A 23,663-nucleotide genomic window follows, 5' to 3' on the forward strand; every position below is an offset into this window, starting at 1 on the left:
AGCGAAGCACGAGGCATGAAACTTACAGTTAAGCTTCAAAGTCCGCCACAAATATCTCGCTCTTCTTTCGACAAATGATTCCATAAGCGCAATTCGGCTTATAACGTCAATTTGGTTTACGGCCATTGGCTGAATTGAGCATCGTGAGCAACGTCATCATTTCGCGCTGTTTATTACTGAGCACTCAGCATTCGCCATCATTTAGTCAAAGGTAGCAATCACCAGCCAACCGCAGTCGGTATCTGAAAGTAGTTAGCTAACTTTCGCAGCCACACAGTAGCGAAAGGGTTATTGGCCTCCGCTGCATTGCACCGAACTTCGTGCTGAAACGAGAGTATACAGGGAAGAAAAAAAAGAAGAGAGGAGAGGAAAGGGCAAAGAGAAACCGTTCTCTGTCAACATTACGCGGCAGCCGCCACCAAATCGTTGTTTTCTCCGCGCAGTTTGGGGGCGGCTGCACAGGCTTGCGCGCGACCAGACACACAATGAATCCAATTAACACAGCAGGCGCGCGCTCTCGCACCGTCGGACGAACGAGCGAACGAAACTGTTGTTGCGCGTGCGCAGTGGCGGGCTCCTTTCAGAGGAGTCGCTCTCTTTTAGTCCCTGTTTGTTTTTCTTTGGGACAGAAGAGCAATTTCCTGTTCGTTGGCGGCGGCGGCGGCGGCGTGAAACGCGAACGAATTTGCATTGGCTTCTGCGGAGCGCGCGTGCGTGTTTTTTTGGTGCAGCACGGCGGCACGGCGTGGTATTCGATCGCTTGCTCCTGCGCTCTCACCTTTAAACGTGCCGCCGTCGCAGTGAAGTTCTTACTAAGCCTTTGATCTGCCCGGCGGTACTAATTCTTTTTTTTCCAGGTGTGTACACCGGTCGTGCGGAAAGCTGCGAGTTGTTTTGCGAGGCGCGGACGGATAGGGGACGGGGCATGCGATGACGTCATTTAGGTCCGCCATACTGTACAGCCAGCCCGGTGAAAAAAACTGCACATTCCTATCAATCCACTTATCTCCAGCAGCAGTGCAGTGGAAGGTGCGAATTGGATTACCTTCAGAGTGGCGTATGGTGACGTCGCGTGAACACCCCCCCCCCCTATATGTACGAATGTGACTAAATTGATAGGAGAGAGAGAGAATAAACGTTTATTGCGGGCAAGCGCACTGTGCGCCCAAGGTGGGCGGCCTCCTTATTCCAGGTAGCCGCGGGCCTTCGCCATCTCTCGTGCCCGTTGAACCAGGCTTCGCTGATTCTTCAGGTCTGGGTCCGATAGCTTGGCCTCCCACTGCTCTCCGGTTAGTGGAGCGGTGCTAGGGTTTTGTATGCATCCCCATAGCATATGGCATAGAGTGTCCGGGACATCACAGTACTTGAAGATGTACGAGTGCTCAGTCGGTGAGATACGGTGAAGTAATATACCAAAAACAACAACAACACGACAGACAACTCATTCATGACACCACCGAGATTGAACAACGATAATTCTGCAATTTTTTTAGTTCGTTGAAGTGGCTCCTGCCACGTGGTTTTTTTCAATTCTTGCTCATATATTTTTGCGATATTAACTTTATTTTGCGATGCTTTATTTTCTGCTCGTTTCGCATCTGATATTTCGTATCTGACTTCTGATCTTTCTCTTTGTTCGGTTCTCTTGTTTTTCTTTTTGTTGATTTCGGTCAGAGATCGGACATAGCAAGCCATCATACCCCACTGCAGAGTGTGGGTGGAAGCAGACCAGCACGGTATTGTCTGATGTATACACATACATTCAAGGAACATCACGGCGACGGCGAAGCTGCGCCTGTAGTACCCACTTAATTGCTACCGCAATATATATAAAAAACATCTCCCCTTACGTGCCAAAACAAGTCTGCGACGACGACATCCGCGGTACGACGGAACGTGACCGCGTACAACGCTCTGCAGTTACGGGTGCCTTCAAAAGCGAGCAACGCGCATCCCTCCTCAGGAAATGCACAATATGGACTCGCCTGCACGGTTTCCCGACGTGTCACCGAGGCGCCGCTCGCGCGTCTCTTGTCACAGCTACGCGCCCGACCACGCACACAGATGACTCCGTGTCGGATTCTCTCGCGAAAGGGACAACGGAGAAGACCAGAAAGACGAGAAAAGACAGCAAGCGAGGAAAAAGAAGACACACAAGGGGGCCGTTCGTTGCGTGTGACACGAACGCCACCGACACACCGGCACGGAGCACGATTACACGCAGCCGTGCAAGGAAGAGGGGTAGGAGAAGACGTCTTCAATGAGCACCGCCGTTCGCTCACACTGACAAGACAAACAGACATAACACCATACACAGAATAGATAGATAGATAGATAGATAGATAGATAGATAGATAGATAGATAGATAGATAGATAGATAGATAGATAGATAGATAGATAGATAGATAGATAGATAGATAGATAGATAGATAGATAGATAGATAGATAGATAGATAGATAGAATGCGAGGGGGGAAATAGAACCTTGACAAATGGGCTTTTTGGGCTAGTTGGTTAAATGCATCAAAAGGTATGATAGCGCTAGCAGACACGGACGAGAAAGGCCCAACGGGACGGACGCTGTCTTTCAAATGAATGTTGATGACCATAAACAACGGTATTCGGAGAAATAAAACCGACGAGCTTATTCACAGTGACATTATACGTAGTTCGTGTCGTGCAGACGCATCTGCTACTGCACTTGTTCATCGGTACACACTGTACCTAAGGGAGTAAACAAGAAAAAAAAATAAAGGACAGATAGAACGTACGTACAATGACATTCGGTGTGTGAGCAAACGACGATGTTTGCGCCCAACCGCCAGCGTGTGTGTATGTATCGAGTCTCCGCATTTGCGCAGAAAGATAGAGATGCCGCTCGATATCGGGCGAGACCGAAACGACGAGCGTCAACCGCAACGCTTCTCCGCTTACCTATACTATATTATGCCCGGCCGCTCTCTCGTGTTCTCACCGTAGGCCTCGCATCTTCTCCGCACGCTATCAGCAGTATAAGAAGCAACCAAGAAAGAAGGATGGCTGGAAGGACAGAGGTGAGAAAGGCGGATGCTTGGGCGAGCAGGAAACGGAGAGGGGAAGTGTTAGCTGCGGCGTGTTGCGTGGTAGCGATGTGGAGCGCCGACGGGAAAGCCGACTTCCGGGGTGAGGTGAGGCAGTGCATGGAGGGGGCGAGGAAGCCCGGCGAGACGTATTCTTCGCGGCTTCCCATTGTTCACGCACTATTGAGCCGATCGGCAGGCAGGCAGGCCGGCAGCCAAGACGAGGCTTGCGAGAAGAATGGCGATGGCGGGGAAAGGAGGACGAAGCATTAAAGAGAGCGACAGAAGCAGAAACGCGTGAAGAAAACAAGAACACTACAGAGAGGATAGGGGTTCGGTAGACGTTGCCTCGACGACTACGGTTGATGACCGAGTGGTGAAAAGTAAATAGCACGAAGAGTAAGCACAACAACGACAACAAACAACTCTTCCTCTCTATCGTTTCTATACTTCTCCTTCTCTCTCGGCGTCCACGGAAAGATTGTCGGGGGAAGGCGCGGCAACAGCGTTGTTTGCGTTCCTGCTGTGTATGTCCCTTGCCGAGTGCTTTGCGCACAAAGCCGTTCTGCCGACGACGACGTATGTACTGTTACCCCCCCCCCCCCCACCCCTTCTCCTGCTTCCCGTTCCCCTTTCCAACGTCATCGTGAAGGCGATCGACTCGTTGGCCACCGCGATCCGGTCATCTCGGGCCACGGCGCTGAGCTCGGCGTTGGTCCTCGTTCGACTAGATAGCGCGTTGAGTGCGTACGGGTGAGGGGGGGAGGGGGGGTAAAGGGGGTGGAGGGAGCGAGAGAGACAGAGAGAGACAGAGAGACAGAAGCAAGGGTTGATGAAGAAAGGATCAGAGTGGTGGGTGCTGTAATTTGGGGCGAAGAGAGGGAATCGAACTCACTAGCTGGCGCCGCCGCGTGTGCGCTCAGTAGCGTGCAGCACTGTAGGAACGCATGGAGAGATCGCGTGTCGACTCGTACTAAAGCGGAGGGAGTCAAAGCCGCAACATCTATATAGTGGTTGTTTGCGCTCGTTAAAACGCCTCGCGACTGAGTGACCCATTGTGTGTCGCGTGTCTCCGGCTTGTGTCGATACGCAGTCCTAACGAGCGAACGCGAGTCGACAGAGCATGCATCACTCCTCTTGGGGCCCGGATGGCTTTGTACGTGCACTCGCGCCACTGCAGTCTTGCAGCTAGGTTATATATTGCTTGCCTGTTTCGTGCGTAGGATTATACACGATGTTGTTATATAACATATCGGAGGTGTTTTGATATTCTCGTGTTGATGCCTGCTTGCATGAGAAAAGAGAACGCTTAGGAATAAGAGCGAGCGCGCGCACGCACGCACGCACGCACGCACGCACGCACGCACGCACGCACGCACGCACGCACGCACACACACACACACACACACACACACACACACACACACACACACACACACACACACACACACACACACACACACATGCAAACGCACAGAGACATACGAACGCTGTATTTTACGATAATGAACAACGCAACCAACTATCCCGAATTTCCGCCCTTGTGAACTATATGTCGAGTATGACGCTTTGCTTCATTCTTATTTCTTTGACTTCTGCTGAACGTGTATACAATCTTACCGAGCGCTCAAGTAGAGAGGGAGAGAGGAAATTCAAAGGATAGACAGAGCGGCCAACCAGAAAATGTCTCTAGTTGACTACCCAATAATTGGAAAGGGGAGAGGGGTATGAAAGAACAAAAGAGAAGAGTCTGTGTAGGTGCCGCAAAGTCATCATGACAATGTCAACGTATACGAATATCTCACAAGGACACTCTTCAATGTACACTAACACTATAAAGTTTCTTGTTGAACTGCCGGCGATACTATCGCACGCCTTCCTCTGTAGCGTGGCATGGCGTTCTAAGATTTCTTAGGACTGTATCGTGAAAAAACTATTGGTGGTTCGCAGTCACCTTGACGTCTCATTGCGCGCAGCCGCCCTTTGATTAGAAGCTATGCACACGACAGCGATCTCCTGTTTGCGCTTGCTTGATTGATTGACTCCCACGGTGTTAGTACCCAAACATAGCGGACACGGTGACGTCAATAAAAAATGTCATCACGTGTACGTGCATTGCTTTACGGATACAGTTTTCTTACGCGGATTATCGCTGTTATCGATTTTGCCCTTGCGTGTAAGACGCGTCTGTCGTGCTGTCACGTTTCTCGCTTGCGCCCAAGCCTCTGGACGTGCTGTACTAACCCAAGATGGCGGCCTCAATGACGTCATTGCTAACTAGTCCTAGCTTCACCATCGATGCACGGATTTCAGTGACGCGAATGACGGGATAGCTTATATAGCGGCGAATAAATAAGCTGGAGGGAAGTGTCGGGGCTGCATGGGGAACGAAAAAGAGAAAGGGAAGGCGTATAAGAGAGCACTGCGCTACTGGAGGGAGACAGATTATGCAGATAGAGGGGGGTGTCGCCCGAGGCACAGCTAGACCGCAAGAACACATATACGTGACGTTTCTGCGTCGCCTGTCGCTGTGCCACTCCAACATGCGACGGCGGTTTCCGCACCGGAAGGAAATGAACCGGGAAGATTAATGGACGGAGCGGAAGAGAGACTCTGTTTTTTCTTCCTGTTTTCATTGATCTTGCGCCCTTTCTTTCTACAGATTAGAAGAAAGAGAGAGAGACACAGACGACGACGACGGTGGGATCTCCTCGCCGGAGTCGAGAGGAGGGCGGAGATGGCGGCGCGGATTATAAAGATGGGGGTGGGGAGGGAAAGCAGCTCGCGTTCGATGGGGTGACGAAGTGTCGCTGCCCTATGACCTTTTCAAGCTCCTGTTCATTTGCTGCGCGTCCATGCAAAACGCGAGGCATGGAGACTGGTATTCGCAGAACAGACAAGGTACGTCGAGTGCTATTTGTTTCTTGCTTCCAAGGTTTGACTGTTACGACTGAAGGAAAGCATAAAAATGAACCTAGTAAAAGCGGAGACAGACATAGATATAGAGATAAGAAGCAGGCAGATAGATAGATAGATAGATAGATAGATAGATAGATAGATAGATAGATAGATAGATAGATAGATAGATAGATAGATAGATAGATAGATAGATAGATAGATAGATAGATAGATAGATAGATAGATAGATAGATAGATAGATAGATAGATAGATAGATAGATAGTACTTTCTCAGGCTTTGGTTGCTCGTGTCACGAGTTGAGTGTGCCTACAACAACGTAACAGAAGCTATCAACTTTACAGCGCTGTTACGAGTAGCATGGACATTTACACGAAAGCTCGGTTTCCGATGTTCAACCTGTGGATAAGAACACGCTCGTCCGGCAGCTTGGTTGATGCTCCCGATTCACGATGAAAAAAAAAAAAAGGCTACCCCATAATAACGTCAACACGCCTCCACCATGCACGACGGGGTGTTTGGCTGAATATAACGGAACAAAAAGAAAAACGATGAGGTTAGAACGAGAGAAATATTTTGACCTTTTAAATCATAGGGAACCTGCGCCCCCGACCACGGATTTGACGAGCCTGTCAGCGCGTACGTTAAGGGCATCAAGTTGTGTTAAGCCTGCGGTTAACTCGCGGTTAACCGCTAGGCCCCTCGATACAGCTGTCCTTCGCGCAAGACGCGGCTTTTGCGACCTTCTCCGCAAAGCAAAACGATAGCCGCCATGCAGTGACAAGAGGAGCGCACCAGTGCAGTCAATCGTGCAGTTTTGTTAGGCGAAAGCCTTGTATGGGCCACCGGTCGAAAAGTCCGCCAGCGCCGTGACCATGGAAGGAAGGAAGCAAGCCGAAAAATAGAAGGCAAGGAGGTTAACGAGAAAAGCATCTCATTGGCTACCGTATGCTGGGGGAATGAGAAAGGGAAATATAAAGATGAGCGAGGAGCGAAGGAAATGAGCGGTGAAGTCCCCTCTATAGTCACCATTAAGTCACCACTATCTTGTACCGCTATAGTCAGAGGCGTTCGCGCGAATGGTACCGAAAGTCTAGCGACTGTTAAATACAGATATGACGATGCCAGATGACTAAAAGTGCAAATTAAAGTGAATTCAAAGTGAATCGACCTACATCAGGTAATCACGTGAATAAACGTACGTTAATGTGGATCAAAAGCGATTCAATTGAATTAGAAGTGTCTTGCATATAGCATAGATTTTCGACCGTGATTTCGTTTGCTAAAGGGACCAAGTGAACTTATTTTTCGCTCGCACTTGCACTGATGACGTTATGCTGGCAGGACCAAGGTCGTGTGTTCGACTACCGGTCGCTTTCCACCGGTTTGGACAAGAGGCAGTATTGCGACCGCACAAGTTTGCGTTATAACGGGAACTTTAGCTAGAGTCAGAAATCATTCTGGACCTCTCCAATACATCACTTTCCAGAGACTGGGTGTTGTTATGGAACGTTATTACTGATATTGGTATTACGAGCTGTGACGTATAGCCAGTGGTGGCTCTGTCACTCCCAGAAATGTTTACGTTTTATACGTGTATACGTATACGAAGGCACCTGAGGAGAGTCGTACCTCCACCCCGCCCCCGCCCCCACTTAAAATATTTTGTGGCTACGCCCCAGCCTATAATGTGCACTCGAAGACCATTTCCTGCAGCCGAAATTCTAGTGCCATGGACACGTGCCGCGAAGGCGCAGGAGGCAACGAAAGCGTTACCGAAATACTTAAAGACAATAGTCTATAGGCGGTCTGTGCGACCGCCTATAGACTTGACGTGCTCCTCCAAATGTGCTTGTGACTCTGTCCATCTCTCTCTTTTCTTCTCTCTCTCTTTTCACCCCTTTATCCCTTTCCCCAGTGGAGGGTAGCAAACCGGACGTGCGTCTAGTTATCCTTCGTGCCCTTCCATACTTCTCTCTCTCTTCCCCTCTCTCTTCTCTCTACGAACGCACAGAGCAAAGAAACACTCAGGACGATTAACGACTGTTACAGTTGTATAAATAACTTGCACTGCCCGACACCTTTTTTTCAGTCGCCCTCGGAGAGCGAACCGCAATGCGCGGACAGCCTCGTTTGCGGTGTCGCATAATCGTCGGTAATGTGCAAACGCGAGGAAACGTTTGTTTACTGACTCGTTACGGTGGATGTGTGTTACGCGTCTTCGAGCTGTCGCATCCTCATGAGTAAACGCGAACGCGGCGAAGTTACCCCTGGGGGATATTTTTTCACACTTTCCCTTGACTATAAGTTCATACTATTTCTCTTTACTGTTGGATGATTTCACCATGCACGTGCTGTGGTCGGGTTCCAACGTTCTCAAGCGGGCTCGACGAATGAGTCGTTTTTAGACGTGAAGCATCTTATAGAGGAGTTCAATCCGGTGGTGGTGTGCGGCGTGACCACCCTTACTGCGCATGGCAAGCCATCTCCACACACCTCCTCTCCCTCTCCCCTCCTCCTCTCCACTTCCTATATCCCCTCCTCCTCCCCGCTTCCCCTCTCCCCTTTCCCCCTCCCGCTTCCCATTTCCCCCTCTCTCCTCTCCTCTCTCCCTTTCCCTCTCTCCTCCTCTATCCTCCCCTTCTCCACTCCCCCTCTGAAACGCGGGCTCTACATGCCGAAACGCTGCTTCGCATCGCCTCATGGTCCCCTTTAGCGGGAGATGGTATGATTTTTGTTTGTTTTTTCGTAAGTAACGCGACGCATTAAAAACTCTGTGACGTGGCGGATTCTCATTTGTGATAGCGTTTGTGGATTTCATCATCTCGCGCTTAGTGAACGCGAATTGCCTTCTAATCTGTTTTATAACCTCGGCATTTGGAGAGATACTCCGCCAAAAAGTGTATACCAGGTTCCGCGAAGCGTACAGTATTTGCACTCACATTACCGTCACCTTTGGCTAACTGTTGGCTGGCAGGCGTTGACTATTGTTCGCAATCGAGGTAATCCAAAATAATGTTACCTCCTATCTATGACGTTTACGCACTTGAAGGCAATCAAAGGCAAGCTTATCGCAAGTCAGTCACGTTCACCACTTGAAGGTAATTAAAGCTAAGATTACCGCACATATATCACGTTTATCACTTGAAAATAATTCAAGGTAATGTTGCCGCATATCTTTCACGTTTACGGCTTGAAGGTAATTGAAGATGCGGTTACCGCAAATTCATCACCCTGGAGCACCTGGAGTAGCATGTCACGCGAATAGCCAGGCAAACATCTCCAGCTTTTCATTAAAACATTTTCCTCTCTCTCTCTCTCTCTCTCTCTCTCTCACTTTTACCACTAAATCGCGACTGAATATTTTGTCGATCGCTATCTTATGCTATTATCGCCTTCCATGGCTAAGCCTAATCTGCTAAAGCTGCGAGATAGAAATAAAAGGCCAAGGGCTATTTTCCCTAACGTCTGCTGCTGCAAATTTATGCATGTATTCGTGTCGTCTGCTCCAGTCTTGTGTGTGTATGTCTGTCGTCCACTACAGTTAGTGTTTGTGTGGGTGTTCGCCTGCGTTAAACTCGGTCACGTGTCCTTCTAACTCCGCGCGGATAACAACGCAGTCTCTGTTTTTACGCGTTCGCGGCGACGCACGGCTCCGCGTTGATGAGGGACCGTAAACATAACGCCCACCGAGCTTTACCGCGGCTAAGCGAAGATGGACGGTTGGCATCGTCTCTCCGCGGCATCTGCGCTGTTTCGTACGCGTTAACGCTTACGCGACGTGACGTCCGTTATATATACGTGACGCGAGGATTGGCGGCCGGGGAAGAAGTTTCGCTCGGCGAGGGAGACGTGCTTCGGCTGTGACGGGCGCGTTGGCGTTGATTAGATCAATGTTGGTGTAAGTAAGAACAACGCGAGTATATGGAGAGATAGATATATTTATATAAGAAGCAAATGGTAATAAACACATGAAAAAAGATTATTACGTAAGGAAGGGAGGGTAAACACAATCTGGTATATAATGCAAATGGAAGAAGTGATTTTCCACTGCTTACAGATATACGCGTTGGGAATGGGCCACACGGCTTGTGTGTGTGTGTGTGGGGGGGGGGGGGGGGGGGGGGGGGGGAGACGCTGGATCTCCCGCGGCGCCGAGATTCTAATAGGAGTCGATGTTCTCCTTTGTTTGTTTGTTTTTCCCGCGAGGCCTCTGGGGAAATTTGGTGGGCGCCAATATTTACAGACTAGGGAAGGGGACTATGCGTGCCCGTATGGGACCAAGCATGTGACAACGAGAAAATATCTTCGCAGCAGAAGAGATAAGGAAGTGACGAACATTGCTAGCTCCATCTGAGCAGTATAGTTGTGAGATGGCTTCGGGGAAGATTGACGACGTTGACTTGAAACCGGGAAAGTGATTTGCGAACTACATGGGCGACAGTGTTCACGACCGAATCCGTAGTAGTCGGCGTTTAACTTCCGTAGGGATGGGCCCCGGTCCTTACACCGATCGAGAACGGAAGGAGGCATGAATGGTGGTTTAGAGCAAAAGATGCAAAGCGTAAATGTGTGGAGCATTAGAAGCGTATACAGTGGCTGTGTATGGAACACACTCTGAAGCGCCACCGTCATCGCGTTCTCTTCATTGCCGGATATATGTGGATAGCTACTGATGGCCGGTTATATCCGGCTATCTCTGCAATACGTGCCATAACTCGTCAGGAAACGAGGGAAGAAAGTCGTGAAAAAAAAAAAAGTCGTAATGTTGCGCAGTCGCGGCGCTGTTTCTTCTTACGTGTTTGCCGTGGTGTAATAACTGTGCATAGACAATGTTTAATTCGTCACGCGATATGTATGTCACGAAAACTTTATTGACACTTATAGACGAGGGAGACTTCAGTGGAGGTTTCTACACGACGGTGCTATTACGTGAGTCGCTGGAACGCGGAAATGTTCGCGCTCTTGAGGCAAGCGTGGCTTCCGTGCCGTTAAAAGGCCCGTAAACAGGCTGCGACTTTTTTTTTTACACCCCACAAACAAGCTCGGTAATTTGTACAGTAGACCGTGGCGATCGCGTTTTCCGAATATTATAGCGCTGCGCGCCGCGCAGACCCTTCATTTCGAAAAACAATTCCCGCGCTTCTTTCCTACGCCTGATCAATCCTCATCGTACGCGCAGTGACGCCAACTCGGCGATCGGCGAGTTGACGTAGCACTGAGCTCGTCGATTGGTCTAAACCAGGTCTCAACAAACAGTTGTCAAGTTAACGTCAGTTCCTGTTCCCACCCACCGCTACGAAACTGCGCCTTGTTTTTTGGCCCTGCGGTGATGCGGTTTCGGCCACGCAGTTGTCGCGCGTATATTTCTCGCACTGCATAGCACCTGTAGCACCTGCACGCACTTCGCCTTCGACATGAGGTTATGATGAGGTGAAGCGTTGTTTGCCGGCTGCAAATCGAGCGGGGAGAGGGGAATCTCCGGTAGCTCGGACGGATCGCGCTTGCTCGCGCGTCCGCGAAAATTGGTACAAGGTTTTTTTTTTTTTTTTTAATGACAATTCGTGCACCGCTCGCGCCTCTTTTTGCCTCTTTTATGAGGATTTGAAATCGTGTAGCGAGAGAGCGAGAGAGAGAAAGAGATGAAGAGGAAGGCCGTGAAGTTAACGAGATATTAGCATCCGGTTTGCTACCCTGCACTGGGGTGAGGAATAGGGGTCAGAAAGAGGGCGTAGATAGATAAAAAGAAAAACATACACACAGAGGGAAAAAAACAATAACACACACACATAGGGCGTTCCGATAACAGTCGTTCAGAAAGGCCGGTCGATCGCAAGAAGCACAGTAACGCTTGCAGGGCCTTCTTTTGCGACGTTGTGTCAATTCTCTCTTCCGACAGAGGTTGGTCGGCCAATTTGTCGAGCGCGTTGCAAGGAGATAGGCGCTGTGCACTGTATTGTGGGCAGTCGCAAAAAAAAAAATGTCCAATTATTTCTTTATTGCCGCAGTGGTCACGGCCTGCGGTGTCTGCCATCCCAATGCGGGACGCATAGGCGTTCGTAAACGCAACGCCCAACCATAGTCTACACAAAAGGGTAACGTCAACTCGGAGAAGCCTCGATGGGACTCGAAGACATGAGGTTCGGTCAAATGAGTGCAATCGGGCATGCTTGAAGTGCGACTCATACCACTGCGACGTGGTGCATTGAGGAGCAAGCAAGCTGAGCCTCTGTGCAGCGTCGGTCCTGGGAAGCGGTATGGGTAGTTCGTGGTCTTCTGTATGGGCTGGCGGGCGGCTTGATCGGCCAGTAAGCTCATCTTAGGGAAGTGCTCATTCGGGCTATAGCAACAGCCCACAGTGCCAGAGGAAATTATGGCGACGTCCGTGGAGTTCTCTGTTGTTGGGGGGAAGGCGGCTTCTTATCGACGGAAACTCAGTGCTGTATTTCTAATCTGTTATAGCTCCTTCTGAGACAATGCTACGCGTACCGCTCCGTTCAGAAGTAACGCAGAAAACTGCGCCGTTACCGCGGACATCCCAAATATATACACACACACGCACACTATATGGACAGGAGAAGGTGCCCTATAGGAGTAAGGAGTTGGGGGTTGGGGTGTAAATGGGTATTGCGAGGAGGGGGTGGCCCTCGATCGGCAAAGGCGGCGCTCTATCTGCCGTTGCTCCCATCGTCGAAAACAAAAGGGTTACGACAACGACAGTCGATGGACCGCCGAAGCAGAACGAAAATAAGCATTCGGTGTGACCCGCGTGCAAAAGCTCACTGCACTGGAGCGCACTCCTGCAGTATAGCCGCCCGCACCGAACAATATATGGTTTTGTAGTCCACACGCGACGCGCGGGAGCGACCTCCCCCTCCCCCTCTCTTTCCTCCTCTCCCCCGTTCCTCCACACACACACACACACGCACACGCACACACACACACACACACACACACACACACACACACACACACACACCTCCCATCATCTGTGGCCTTCTCTTTCCGGAACGCTTTTCCTTTGGGAAGAGACCCGTTACGAGGTGGACGTGTACCGCGTAGCAACTCTGTCCTCGATCTTCACGCGTGACGCGTCCGTATGTCTTCTTATGTTTCCCATATATATATATATATATATATATATATATATATATATATATATATATATATATATATATATATATATATATATATATATATATATGCGCCTCTGTCCTTTCCCCCTTTTATCTTCAATTGAAGAAGTTTCGCTCTATTACCGGTGTATACGGCGTCGGTGTGTAGCAACGGGACTCGCTTGAATCGACGATCGTGGCATGTGCTATAAATCGACGACGACGCTCCTGCTGCTCTAAAAGTGCGCCACAAAAAGTTTCAGGCGCGCGCTGAATTTACGAATAGCGGCGTAAAGCCGAGGTCCGTCGAGCTGCTTTTTTTCTTTCTTTCCTTTTTTTTCCTTCTCTTTTTTATGTTTCTCGGAAGAGAAACAAACGGCGTCGTAATGGCGGCCGCACCGAAGAATCCTCGTCCTGGTATTCTTCGAGCGTATGCGACAGGCTTCCCACAATCTACGCGCTATTTTTTCCACAAAATTATTGTTATAGTGCAAAGCCTGTCCTATTCACATTAATATATGATAGTTTATACCCGCTACCTTACATTACCACAAGGCCACGAAAGCCCTATTGAGCTACTTCAAGACGACCGGACTTCACGAGCGTCTGTGAACCACGAGTGCGAGTTCGTATTGCGTGTGTTCACACTAACTGTTCATTTCTTTTTATTACTCTTTCTTCTCTATCTTATCTATTATCCCCCCTTTCCCACACCCCACGTGTAGGGTAGCCAACCGAACCAGTGCTTGATTAACCTCCCTGCTGTTCCCCTTCGTTTCTTTCTCTCTCTCTTCCCCAACTTTAGCTCGAAAAATAGTTTTCTTGCTTAGCCGACTCCCTGAAATGGTGATTCCGCGGCGATACTCATAACAGAGGTGCGTCGACTGCTCCTCGAGTCCTTAAGTTATACGAATCTAGCCTGTGAATTGGTAGGGATTGACATTCCCATCTAAGGCGATCGTGTCGTTGAGGTACGAGGCTGTACGCGTCGCCGCGCGTGGAATGGCCCACAGGCACCGGCTTATGGGCCATCTCACAAGCCGGTGGCCAAGCCGGGACAAGCCGGTGGCGTGTGGGCCATCCTGCGCGTCTGTGCTGCGGTTTTTAAAGGATGTCCATATGCAATAATAATAATAATAATAATAATAATAATAATAATAATAATAATAATAATAATAATAATAATAATAATAATAATAATAATAATAATAATTGTTGGGGTTTAAAGTCCCAAAACCACGATATGATTATGAGGGACGCAGTAGTGGAGGGCTCCGAAAATTTCTACCACCTAAGGGCTACTTAAAATGACCCTAAATCTATGCACACGGGCACTTAGCATCTTAGATTAGAAGAAAACAAGCCGGAGGGCATGAGTCACTCTACTACGTCACTAGACGTTTCCCAGTGGAACACACACGAGCGAACAAGAATGCAAACTCACAGCGCTGGACAAACAAGTGATGTTTCGCTTTCTTGGATGCGAGTATAAACACGATACGTTTCAGACCAGAGAAGAAGAATGAAAGAAAGAGAGATATCACAAGGCGAAAGCTCTAAACATAAGCAAATGCAGTCTGCCGCATGCGTGCGTCCGTTGTGCAGCGATAGGAATTGAAATCTTACTTAAACAAGTTCGTTAATAAGGAAAGAAGTTTGCGTACGCGGTGACGTCACCAAAACGAGCGAACGCGATCATGGCTGACTCATCTCAACGAGGCCCCGCTTGAGCCGGATATACGGGTGCACGTAATTGCCACAACAGCATATACATATTTTTCTAGTTCGTCACAGACTCACAGATCGCGTGGAGGCGCCTTGACCGACTGTTGTTGTGACGACGGCTCAGACGTTAATCACGTTTGTAAACAAACGGGGCCGTATTGTTGAGGCGAACGTATCACACCAGTTTGACGTTTACATATTCGTTTTTTGTTCTTACTTCGCCGTTAGACGTTCTGAAAGAAATAAAAATATCAGCCTTCGGACTTGACGAACGGTGTGACAGCTAGCGACGTCATTGTTTCCGCACCTGTGCGTGTCAACGAAGGCGAATAAATGCATACGCCGCATACGCCTTTTCGACGGAGCTGGGGGAGCGCCTCCTTTCTGGTCTGCGGCACGGGAGTACAATGGCTGACGCACGATGACGTCGCTGCCTCGGCAGTGTATTTTTGAGGGGGTCGCATATATTTACGACAGGCCACAGAGGAACCCGGGGAGCCGTCCTCGAAAAGAGTATACCTGATGTTGTATAACGCAGTCATTACGTTGCTGCGCTGCTCAGTATGAGGTCGAATGTGCAATGCTAGCCGTGTACTTTAAAGGGGACGAAATTTTAAAGAATGACGCTTGTGTACCCACTGATTTAGGTGCACGTCTCCAAAGGGCGTCCGCGACTTTGTGAGTTGAACAGGTATGTCTGTAGAGGAAAGCAGACTGGACGCAACACCGCTCTGAAGTAAATGAGCTGCGATGCGTGGAGGAAGCAGTAAGCAAAGAAAGGAATTCCTGCGGCTCATGCATTGGTTTAGCCTTTGGGGGAGGGGGGGGGGATTTTTAAGTTAATTTTTCATGCGTATGTATACACGCATACATATAATCGCACTCAGAAGGAACATTCCCCCCCCCCTCCCCTCCCTACACACAGGCGCACCTTCTTCCTTTCTATTTCCTTCTATTCTACTTCCTGTTTGACACTCCCATTATGCTTTCGAGAGACGAAAGGAGGACGAATATCAGTCTTTGAGTGAAATTTCTCAGCGGCGGAAAGTCAGTGCCTCTCGCCTTGTCTGCCGCGGCAGCTGTGATTTCGAGATTCGAGAATCAGTTAATTGCGATTCGATTCCGTTCGAGCCAGCTTAATCGAATTACAACCAACGAGACTGCACAGCGACTATTTTGAATGCACGGTGGACCTCGGCTGAATGCGAAATCATACATTTATACGGGGCAGTCTACGGATATCCGCCTGCACAACGCCTTCCACATATCGTTAGCTATATATTTGTTCATTAGGTTAAGTACACGGCGTGACTTTTGGCGTGTGTAGGCTGCCTGCTTCTATAATGAGTTCAGTTGGAGAGGCTGAATATCAGTCTCTGAAGTACATGCTGTGCTGCTAAAGTGAAACAAAGGACAAGTAAGATAGGTTACCTTGTAACTGTATTTTCTTCCTGACACATGCCATTGTCACCTACTAATTCAGACTTCTAGGTAAGCAAGGCCATTTATTTTTCAGTTAGTCGGGGTGACTGACGGTGCATTAGCGCAACGTTGATTACGCTTCGTCTGGAAAGCTTTAGAGGTATTACTCGTAGATCGCGTGTTGCCCGGATAAGAATCAGCGCCGAGCTCGAGCTACACAGAGGAACACCCACACACATATACTTCCAAATGATTGGCTCGATGACCGTCCTCACCTAAGCTTCTATGAGTTAGAGATTTCGGTGGCGGCGGCAAATTTCGCGATAAACCCGGCGCCCACGTGTGCACAGAAACGCGGGTGTGCACAAATGAGGCCCACGAAAGTGTGCCGGTCAGATGCGTATTTTGTGTGCGTCATTTTTTCAATAACTGATGCTCTCTCGATCGTGTACTTGTCGGATATCAGTCATTTCTGATGGGAAAATGTGACCTTTTATCGAAGTGACTTGTCATTTAAAGCTACCACATTTCATTGTTGCCTAGATGTGAGCGCATGACCGTCGTTGTTGGCTGCTGAGCACGTGGGTGAAGGCCCAATTCCAGGCAAGGAGGAAGGAAAAAAAAAGTTAGGAGGGATCATTGCTCAATGCGATAGAAAGAAAGATAGGTCGGGCACGTACACGCCTTAGTACGCTTGCCTAATGGAGGAAAGAAGGCTCCAATATGTGTTTTTAGGTTCCCTTAGTCTCCAGCTAGTACAGTGCCAGGTGATCACACACACACACACACACACACACACACACACACACACACACACACACACACACACACACACACACACACACACACACACACACACACACACACACACACACACACACACACACACACACACACACACACACACACACACACACACACACCTTTCCACACGTCACCGGTACCTTATATATCACTTGCGAGGAGGCGCACTTAAACAAATTTATGATGTCCAGCTGTGTCCGCCCGTCTGGCCTCCATGGAAAGGCCTCTTTCGTGCGGAGCACGTATCGCATGCTTAGGCCGTATGGCTCGCGCGTTTGGCCGCGACAGCATGGCCGATATGTCATGAAAGGTGTCGCGGGTGTCGCAAAATGTCACTGACGTGTCAGCTCGAATACACTGGCATTTAGTGCCGTCGCTCTTTCTTTATTTTGTTTTTTTTTTTCGTTCTTTCCGTCAGTATGTTCTCGCGGAACGCACTCGCCCCACTTTGTGTGTCACAATTCAATAAAATTGTCACAACTTTTGATTCATTGGTATTTGTTATATAGGGAGTCGAATCGAAGACTTGCACAGCTGTCGCATGGCCCTGAACATCGAGCTGCAGTAGATCGGTGAGGCTTTTGTTGATTCGAATTGAACTGGATACATATAGGCGTGCGCTCGGGAAGGGGGCAGAACGGAGGGGGGGAGGGTGCCCCCCCCCTAATCACCTGGAGGGGGGGGGGCGCAATGTCTGCGCCATACTTTTAATCAGTGGGTCCTTTCCCGCCATCGTTTAAAGAGCAGGGTTTTGGACACGCAGGTTTTCGACGATAATGGTGGTCGAAGACCCCTGATGTCGCGTTCCATGAACTGTGTATACTTCCCATCTTTTACACTCGGAAAGCCAGGGACCAAAGGCAGGACAGTGTGGGAAGCACGCCATTGCATCATTTTTTTTTTCTTCCATTGTGAAGCATCTTGTCTCTTGGACTAAATAAAAGAGCAAGACGGGGCGGCTACGATGGACCTTTGCCCCCTCCCCCCCTCCCCCCCCTCCCACCTGACGGGGAACCGTGCCTATCTGGATACATCTTCAACGCGGCAGCATTTCGATTGTGGAGACCGCAGTCTGTAGAAGCTCAGTTTGTCTTACGTCATAAGCGAAGAGTCCATGCAATTGATCACGTACCGAACGCTTCGAATATTATCGCCATTCAAATAAATGTTGGCGCGTGGTTACCGACCTTTTCAATATGCAAGGATGACGAAAGCACAAGCTGGCGGAGACGTAAGAAAAGGTTACATGTATGGGAAGTAGTTAGTATGCGTTATAGTGATGATATCGAAGGCTTGACGACACGTAAATTTGTTGTTTTGGTTATAGTAAAACTTCCGCTAGAAGAAATAGAGCAACGCTTCCTTGAAGAAGCTGGACTGTCTAATACATATTAATGACACCTTTTTGGTTGGCGTTCTTTTCGTTCTCTCTCTCTTCTTTTTTGATGAACTGATTGTATTATAGCGGCTGCAAATTTCAACGTAAACATCAAAGGCTGGCGAAGGCGGATAATGAATTTCGATAAATGACAACACTCTCATTTCACCACGTATTCTACGTGTTAAAATCCGGTCAAAAAGGAAAGGGAAAAAATTAAGGGTAGGGGTTGTTTAGTTTGTAGGTTTACGAGATAACTGCTGTTGGTTCTTTACGCATGCGAGGCGGTGTTCCGGAGAATACCTTCCTTCTGAAAACACTTTAGTTCCAGCCTTTGTGTCGGGCTTTTCTCCTCTATCGCTCGCGTCGTAACGTGCTGAAACTCTTCACTTTGTCATCGTGTACCAAATGGCCCCAAAAATCACGCTGTCGGGATCTGTGACGGTAATAATTAAATTATGGTACTCTATGCGGCCAAAAACACGATGTGATAATGACGCACGCCTTCGTGGGCGGACTCCGGCTTAATTTTTTGACTGCCTGGGTTCCCATAACGTGCCTCTGAATCAAAGTACGCGGGTGCTCTTGCATTTCGCCCCAGTCGAAATGAGCCTGCCGCTTCCGCGGGAATCGTACCCGCGCCCTGCTTCCCAGATGCGCAATACCATAGCCGCAAATGCCATCACCGCGACCGATTTTGTGACGTCATAGTGATGACGTCAAAGAAGGATGGATCAAGTGTGCGCTCCCATTCGTCCACTTCTGAAATACTTACACTGTAATGTCGTTGACGAGCCAACATTGCAATGGCAACATGACCGCTATACAACTCGATGGTACTTTGTACATGGTGCACCAGCCAATCGCCTTCGTTCGTTTCCGTGACGTCAGGGCTTAGGCGAGGTTATGTTTTTACGTGTAAGCCTCGCCGACGTACTGGGGCTCTGTGGGCGGGGCTTCTTGTGCATTTTAGGTTCGTGTATCGAATGTAATCTATACTGAACATAATCCGCTATATATAGCGTGTGTTACACGTCCTTTTATGCAATGAATGAGGTTAGAAGATATAATTAGTCAATTTGAAAAGCAATGAGCGTGTCTTATAAGATGCGCTAATTAACTATATAGTTAATAGCAACGTGTCGCTCTATGGTTTCCGTGCTGCTGCACGCGGCGTACTTTGCTAAAACTCGTATCTGCGCACTCTTGCGGTATATAATTTTACCGCTGCTGTTAAAGGGCAGTTTTAGTTGGGCATCCAGTCATTTGCAGTAGAGCTGCTGCGGACGCCCAACTAAAAGAAAACCTTCAGTAAAACAGGCGCCTACTAGTCGTTGAATAAACTAGTCGACGGCAGCTGTTACAAAGGCTAAACTGAACTTTTGGTCGCATTGACGCGTCAGCACTGCGGTTTATTCTCTTTGTCAACGGTCTCTTACGCAAAAAGAAATGCAATGCCAGGCCCATTATGGTTAATAATAACATTTTCTGCTTGCTCTTCATCGCTAGACAGGAACGTACAGGCACAAGATCACGTCACGGGGCTAAAATAGATGGCTGAACCTTTTGAGTAATCCGTCGATGCGTACGAGGAATTAGATGACGCGTACAAGAAACGACGTATCAAAGTGAGTATATAATTAGCGCCTCCTGCAATCCAAACGCGTCAGTTAATTATAACAGGACTTAAGTTGTAAATTTCTTGAGCAGTTGCGTGCATTACTCTGTCTGTTCTTGGCCTTTGGAATGTTTGTTATGTTGTCCTTGCTGTCGCATTGTAATCGGAATCAACGCACGCGTTGACTATATCTCCCATTTGGTACTCGCTTGTTACATCTTAATCTGCTAGCCTTTCTAATCGCTACGCGCGTGTGCTTTGGCCAGGAATTCGTGGCCCATATTCTGTCGTATCTAACGCACCTTGGCATCGCGTCAGTGACGCGATGTACACGATTTGGTTTGAACGAATTTACATATGCCAACATAAACACGTAGTAGCAGACGACACGCCATAGTCTGCTAATGTCGTGCAGGGCTCGTTAATGCTTTGACTGAATATAGTTAGCACCAACATAAAAACGCGTTAGCAGACGACAAGTCGCCGTCTTCTAATCTCATACAAGGCTTGTTAAAGCTTTGACTGAATATAAGTAACACTTACATAAAAATGCGCTAACAGACGACAGGTCGCCGTCTGTTAATGTCGCGCAGGGCTCGTTAACGTATGGACCGAATCAACATACAACAACACGAAAACGTGCCATAGCAGACGACAACGTCGACGTCTGCTAATACATATCGTATAAAGGGCTCGTTAATCATCCCACTAACTCTGATAACGAGTCGACGACGAAATTAATTAGTACTTGATTGCTGTGGCGAAGCACGTTCTAATGAACATGCATCGCGAAACACAGTGCCACAATCGCAATCCGCGTTTTTATACGAACATGTATCATGACAGTGCAGCACAATGTACACATTCTATACACCTCGAAAGCGAAACAATGCAGCAAAAGCAGACGACGCTTGTCATTTTTTTTCTATTCACTGTCTTCTGCTTAACGTTACTGGTAATACATATGTCATACGATTGATGGGACCTATATATCATACACGCAGCTGGCGTGACGAGCGCGACTGCCTGCAAACTCGAAAAAAAAAAATAAAAAAGAAAATCGAAAGCAGTTGCGCTTCAATCGCTCGCGCGCTGCGCGAGCACAGGTAGCGAGTTTATTATATGCAAAGTTCAGCGCGGGCTTGCAAACCCTTGCGGAGAAAGGAACGCATCATAGAATTCTCGAGGAATTCGGCTGTGAGCGTCATCATTTCTGTTGTATATGGAAGACAAACAAAAAGTCTGAAAGAGAGAACTGGGAGGCGAAGTGGAAAAGCTTGTGGTTGGCTGTCAGAAAGGCAAAAGAAAGCAAAAAGGAAGAAAGAAAAAACAAACAAACAGGAGAGGTAGGTAAGGCTTGAACACGAACGCTGGAAACGCCGCCCTAAGAGATGCTTACGCAGCCCAGTTCACGACACGTCTAGCGAGATCATCTGTTTGTTTCGAAATCTAACACTATACAGTTTGCAAATACAAAGTAAAGGATAGAGCCAACGGATTGAAACAGAGCGTCCTTTAGAGGTTGCATGTACAGGTATGAGGGTCTGAGACAGGCTGACCGACCTTTAGGCAGGTGGACTGTCAAATGCGCGTTGTCATCCTCTACGTGTTAGCTTTAAAATGAATTTAGTCGAACCTACCTGTCTGATGCCCTTATTGCTATTCATGCAACATCTGTAGTATATAGTGTAGCTCGTGACAGATTCTCAGCTCAGATGCGTTACCTCTTGCAACGTCAACGATACAACTTTTTTTTTTCTGCGCTTAGAAACAAAACCGCCGATGCAACATACTGTTGATGTTGCCGGAGATGGTGTAGCAACTGAGCTCGCTAGCAAAAAAATAAAAGAGCAAAATACGAAGCTTACCGGCCAACAAGGATGCCACGGCGGCTACGAGAAGCGAAGGTACGACTGCGCCCGCGGACACTACGGCAGCGGCGTTGCCTACGACGACGAACACACCGAACGTCAAACCGGGCGCGATCGCCGACACTATCAGGCACAGTCGGGCCCGGGACGGAGTCTTGGACGACGATGACTTTTCGCTCGACGACTTCTTGGACGAGGTCTTGGACTTGCCTCCGGCCGAACCGTTGGCGGTCTCGGTTCCCGAGGACGAAGAAAACCTGCGCACCTGAAAACTGTGTGGTGACTTGATCCGCGTCATCAGCGACCACAGTATCTCGCTGTTGCGACGACGTGCCATTTCTCTCGGCTTTCGTTCTTGGCGTTTTGTATTTCTGAATTTAAGACATGCTAAAACGCGCGCACATGCACAAACAACACACTCCACTCCTTCGTCGGGCGCCTCTAGTGTGCAGCTTGTTATCGGGTTAGAAGAGAGCACGAGCGCGACAGCAGCGAGGTACTGACGCGAAGCGAGCGCAAGCTCCAGTTCATGTTGATCCCGGGGCGAACCGCTATCGTCTCTGCTGAAGGAGCAGCTGCGGCGTTAGCGGCAGCACTGGCGGCGACGGCGGCGGCCATCTTGATTTGCTGCGTCGTCTGCCAGTCGAGGGGGCACGATTTTTTCGTCTGCTGCTTCCGGCGCCGTCCAATCGTGCTTCCGCCACCGGGGCACGTGACCTTCCTCCTTTCTCTCGGAACGAAAAAAAAAAGAGTGAGAGTGAGTGCGAGAGGGATTCTCGGCGCTGGCCGAGTGGTGCGGATCGATACACACAACATCGTTGTTTTTGTGTCATGTTTCTTGTTTCTTGCCAAAGAAGCTAAGTTTTTTTTCATTTCGTTTCGTTATTATCTGCGAGTTTCCAGAGCCAGGTTCGTTGGAAACCGTTTTGCTTCCGAGAAACGAACGAAAGAAATGCACAGAGCAGCAGTTTCGAAGGGTCTTTGTTTTTGTTTTGAATCTTAGGCGCTCGCCTTAGGGGCTCATCGAGCCTGGTGGCGCCATCTGCCGATCCAACGTAAAACGCTTTCGTTGTAAGTTGAGCTGCGCGAGGGCTTGAGCTGGCTCGCTTCAGAGAAAAAAAAACTGTGTCACCTTCTTTTCTTTTTTAAAATCCACATCCTTCCATCATACGTGCACTTGGCTTTTGTAAAGAGAGAAAGGGTGAAAGGAAGAAGAGAGCAGAGAGAAAAGTGTTCGATTCCTGAGCACGTAAGGTTTCCAGACAAACACCTGGAACGCCCCGATACTAAAAGTCTGTAAAAAATTGCACTCGTTCGCTTCCTTTTTTCATTATTCTTTCAAAGACCCAATGCCTGTTTGTTTCTGGCACACAGAAATGCCGCATGCAACCTGAACGAGGTCGATAATTTCTCCTGTATTGTTGTACACACAGTGCCAAGGACTTCAAGAGTAAAGCCACTTACCGTGACATTAGAACACCTCTTTTGTTCAGCCGTAATAAAACATTTTCTGTTTGTGACTACATTTGTTTTGACTTCGTGTTCTGTTGACGCCTTGGCTCGGCTGCTCCGCTTTCTTCTTCAAAACAAGTTAATACGGCTTTCAATTTTTCACAAATGCCAACGAAGAAGGGTATTGTAATACAATGCGAACATTTATCATGCGAGTATTAATTGCGCAGTATGCTGCGCCTCACTTTTTCAAAACAGCGGGAAAAAACGGGACGCACAAGGAAGCATAATCAATTAACATT

At 48.5% G+C, this 23,663-nt stretch overlaps 1 protein-coding gene across 1 annotated transcript in view; it reads right to left on the reverse strand.

The window, feature by feature from the left end:
* The window catches only part of LOC119389882 (cationic amino acid transporter 3), a 64,289-nt gene extending 41,737 nt beyond the window's left edge, over positions 1-22,552 (reverse strand). Inside the window, exon 1 of the mRNA XM_037657297.2 lies at positions 21,907-22,552. Within this exon, the coding sequence (XP_037513225.1) occupies positions 21,907-22,246 (340 nt within the window). The 5' untranslated portion in view covers positions 22,247-22,552. The remainder of the gene's footprint in view (positions 1-21,906) is intronic.
* Positions 22,553-23,663: the final 1,111 nt, after the last annotated feature.

Source organism: Rhipicephalus sanguineus, chromosome 4, assembly GCF_013339695.2.
Source record: "Rhipicephalus sanguineus isolate Rsan-2018 chromosome 4, BIME_Rsan_1.4, whole genome shotgun sequence".
Classification (NCBI taxonomy): Eukaryota; Metazoa; Arthropoda; class Arachnida; order Ixodida; family Ixodidae; genus Rhipicephalus; species Rhipicephalus sanguineus.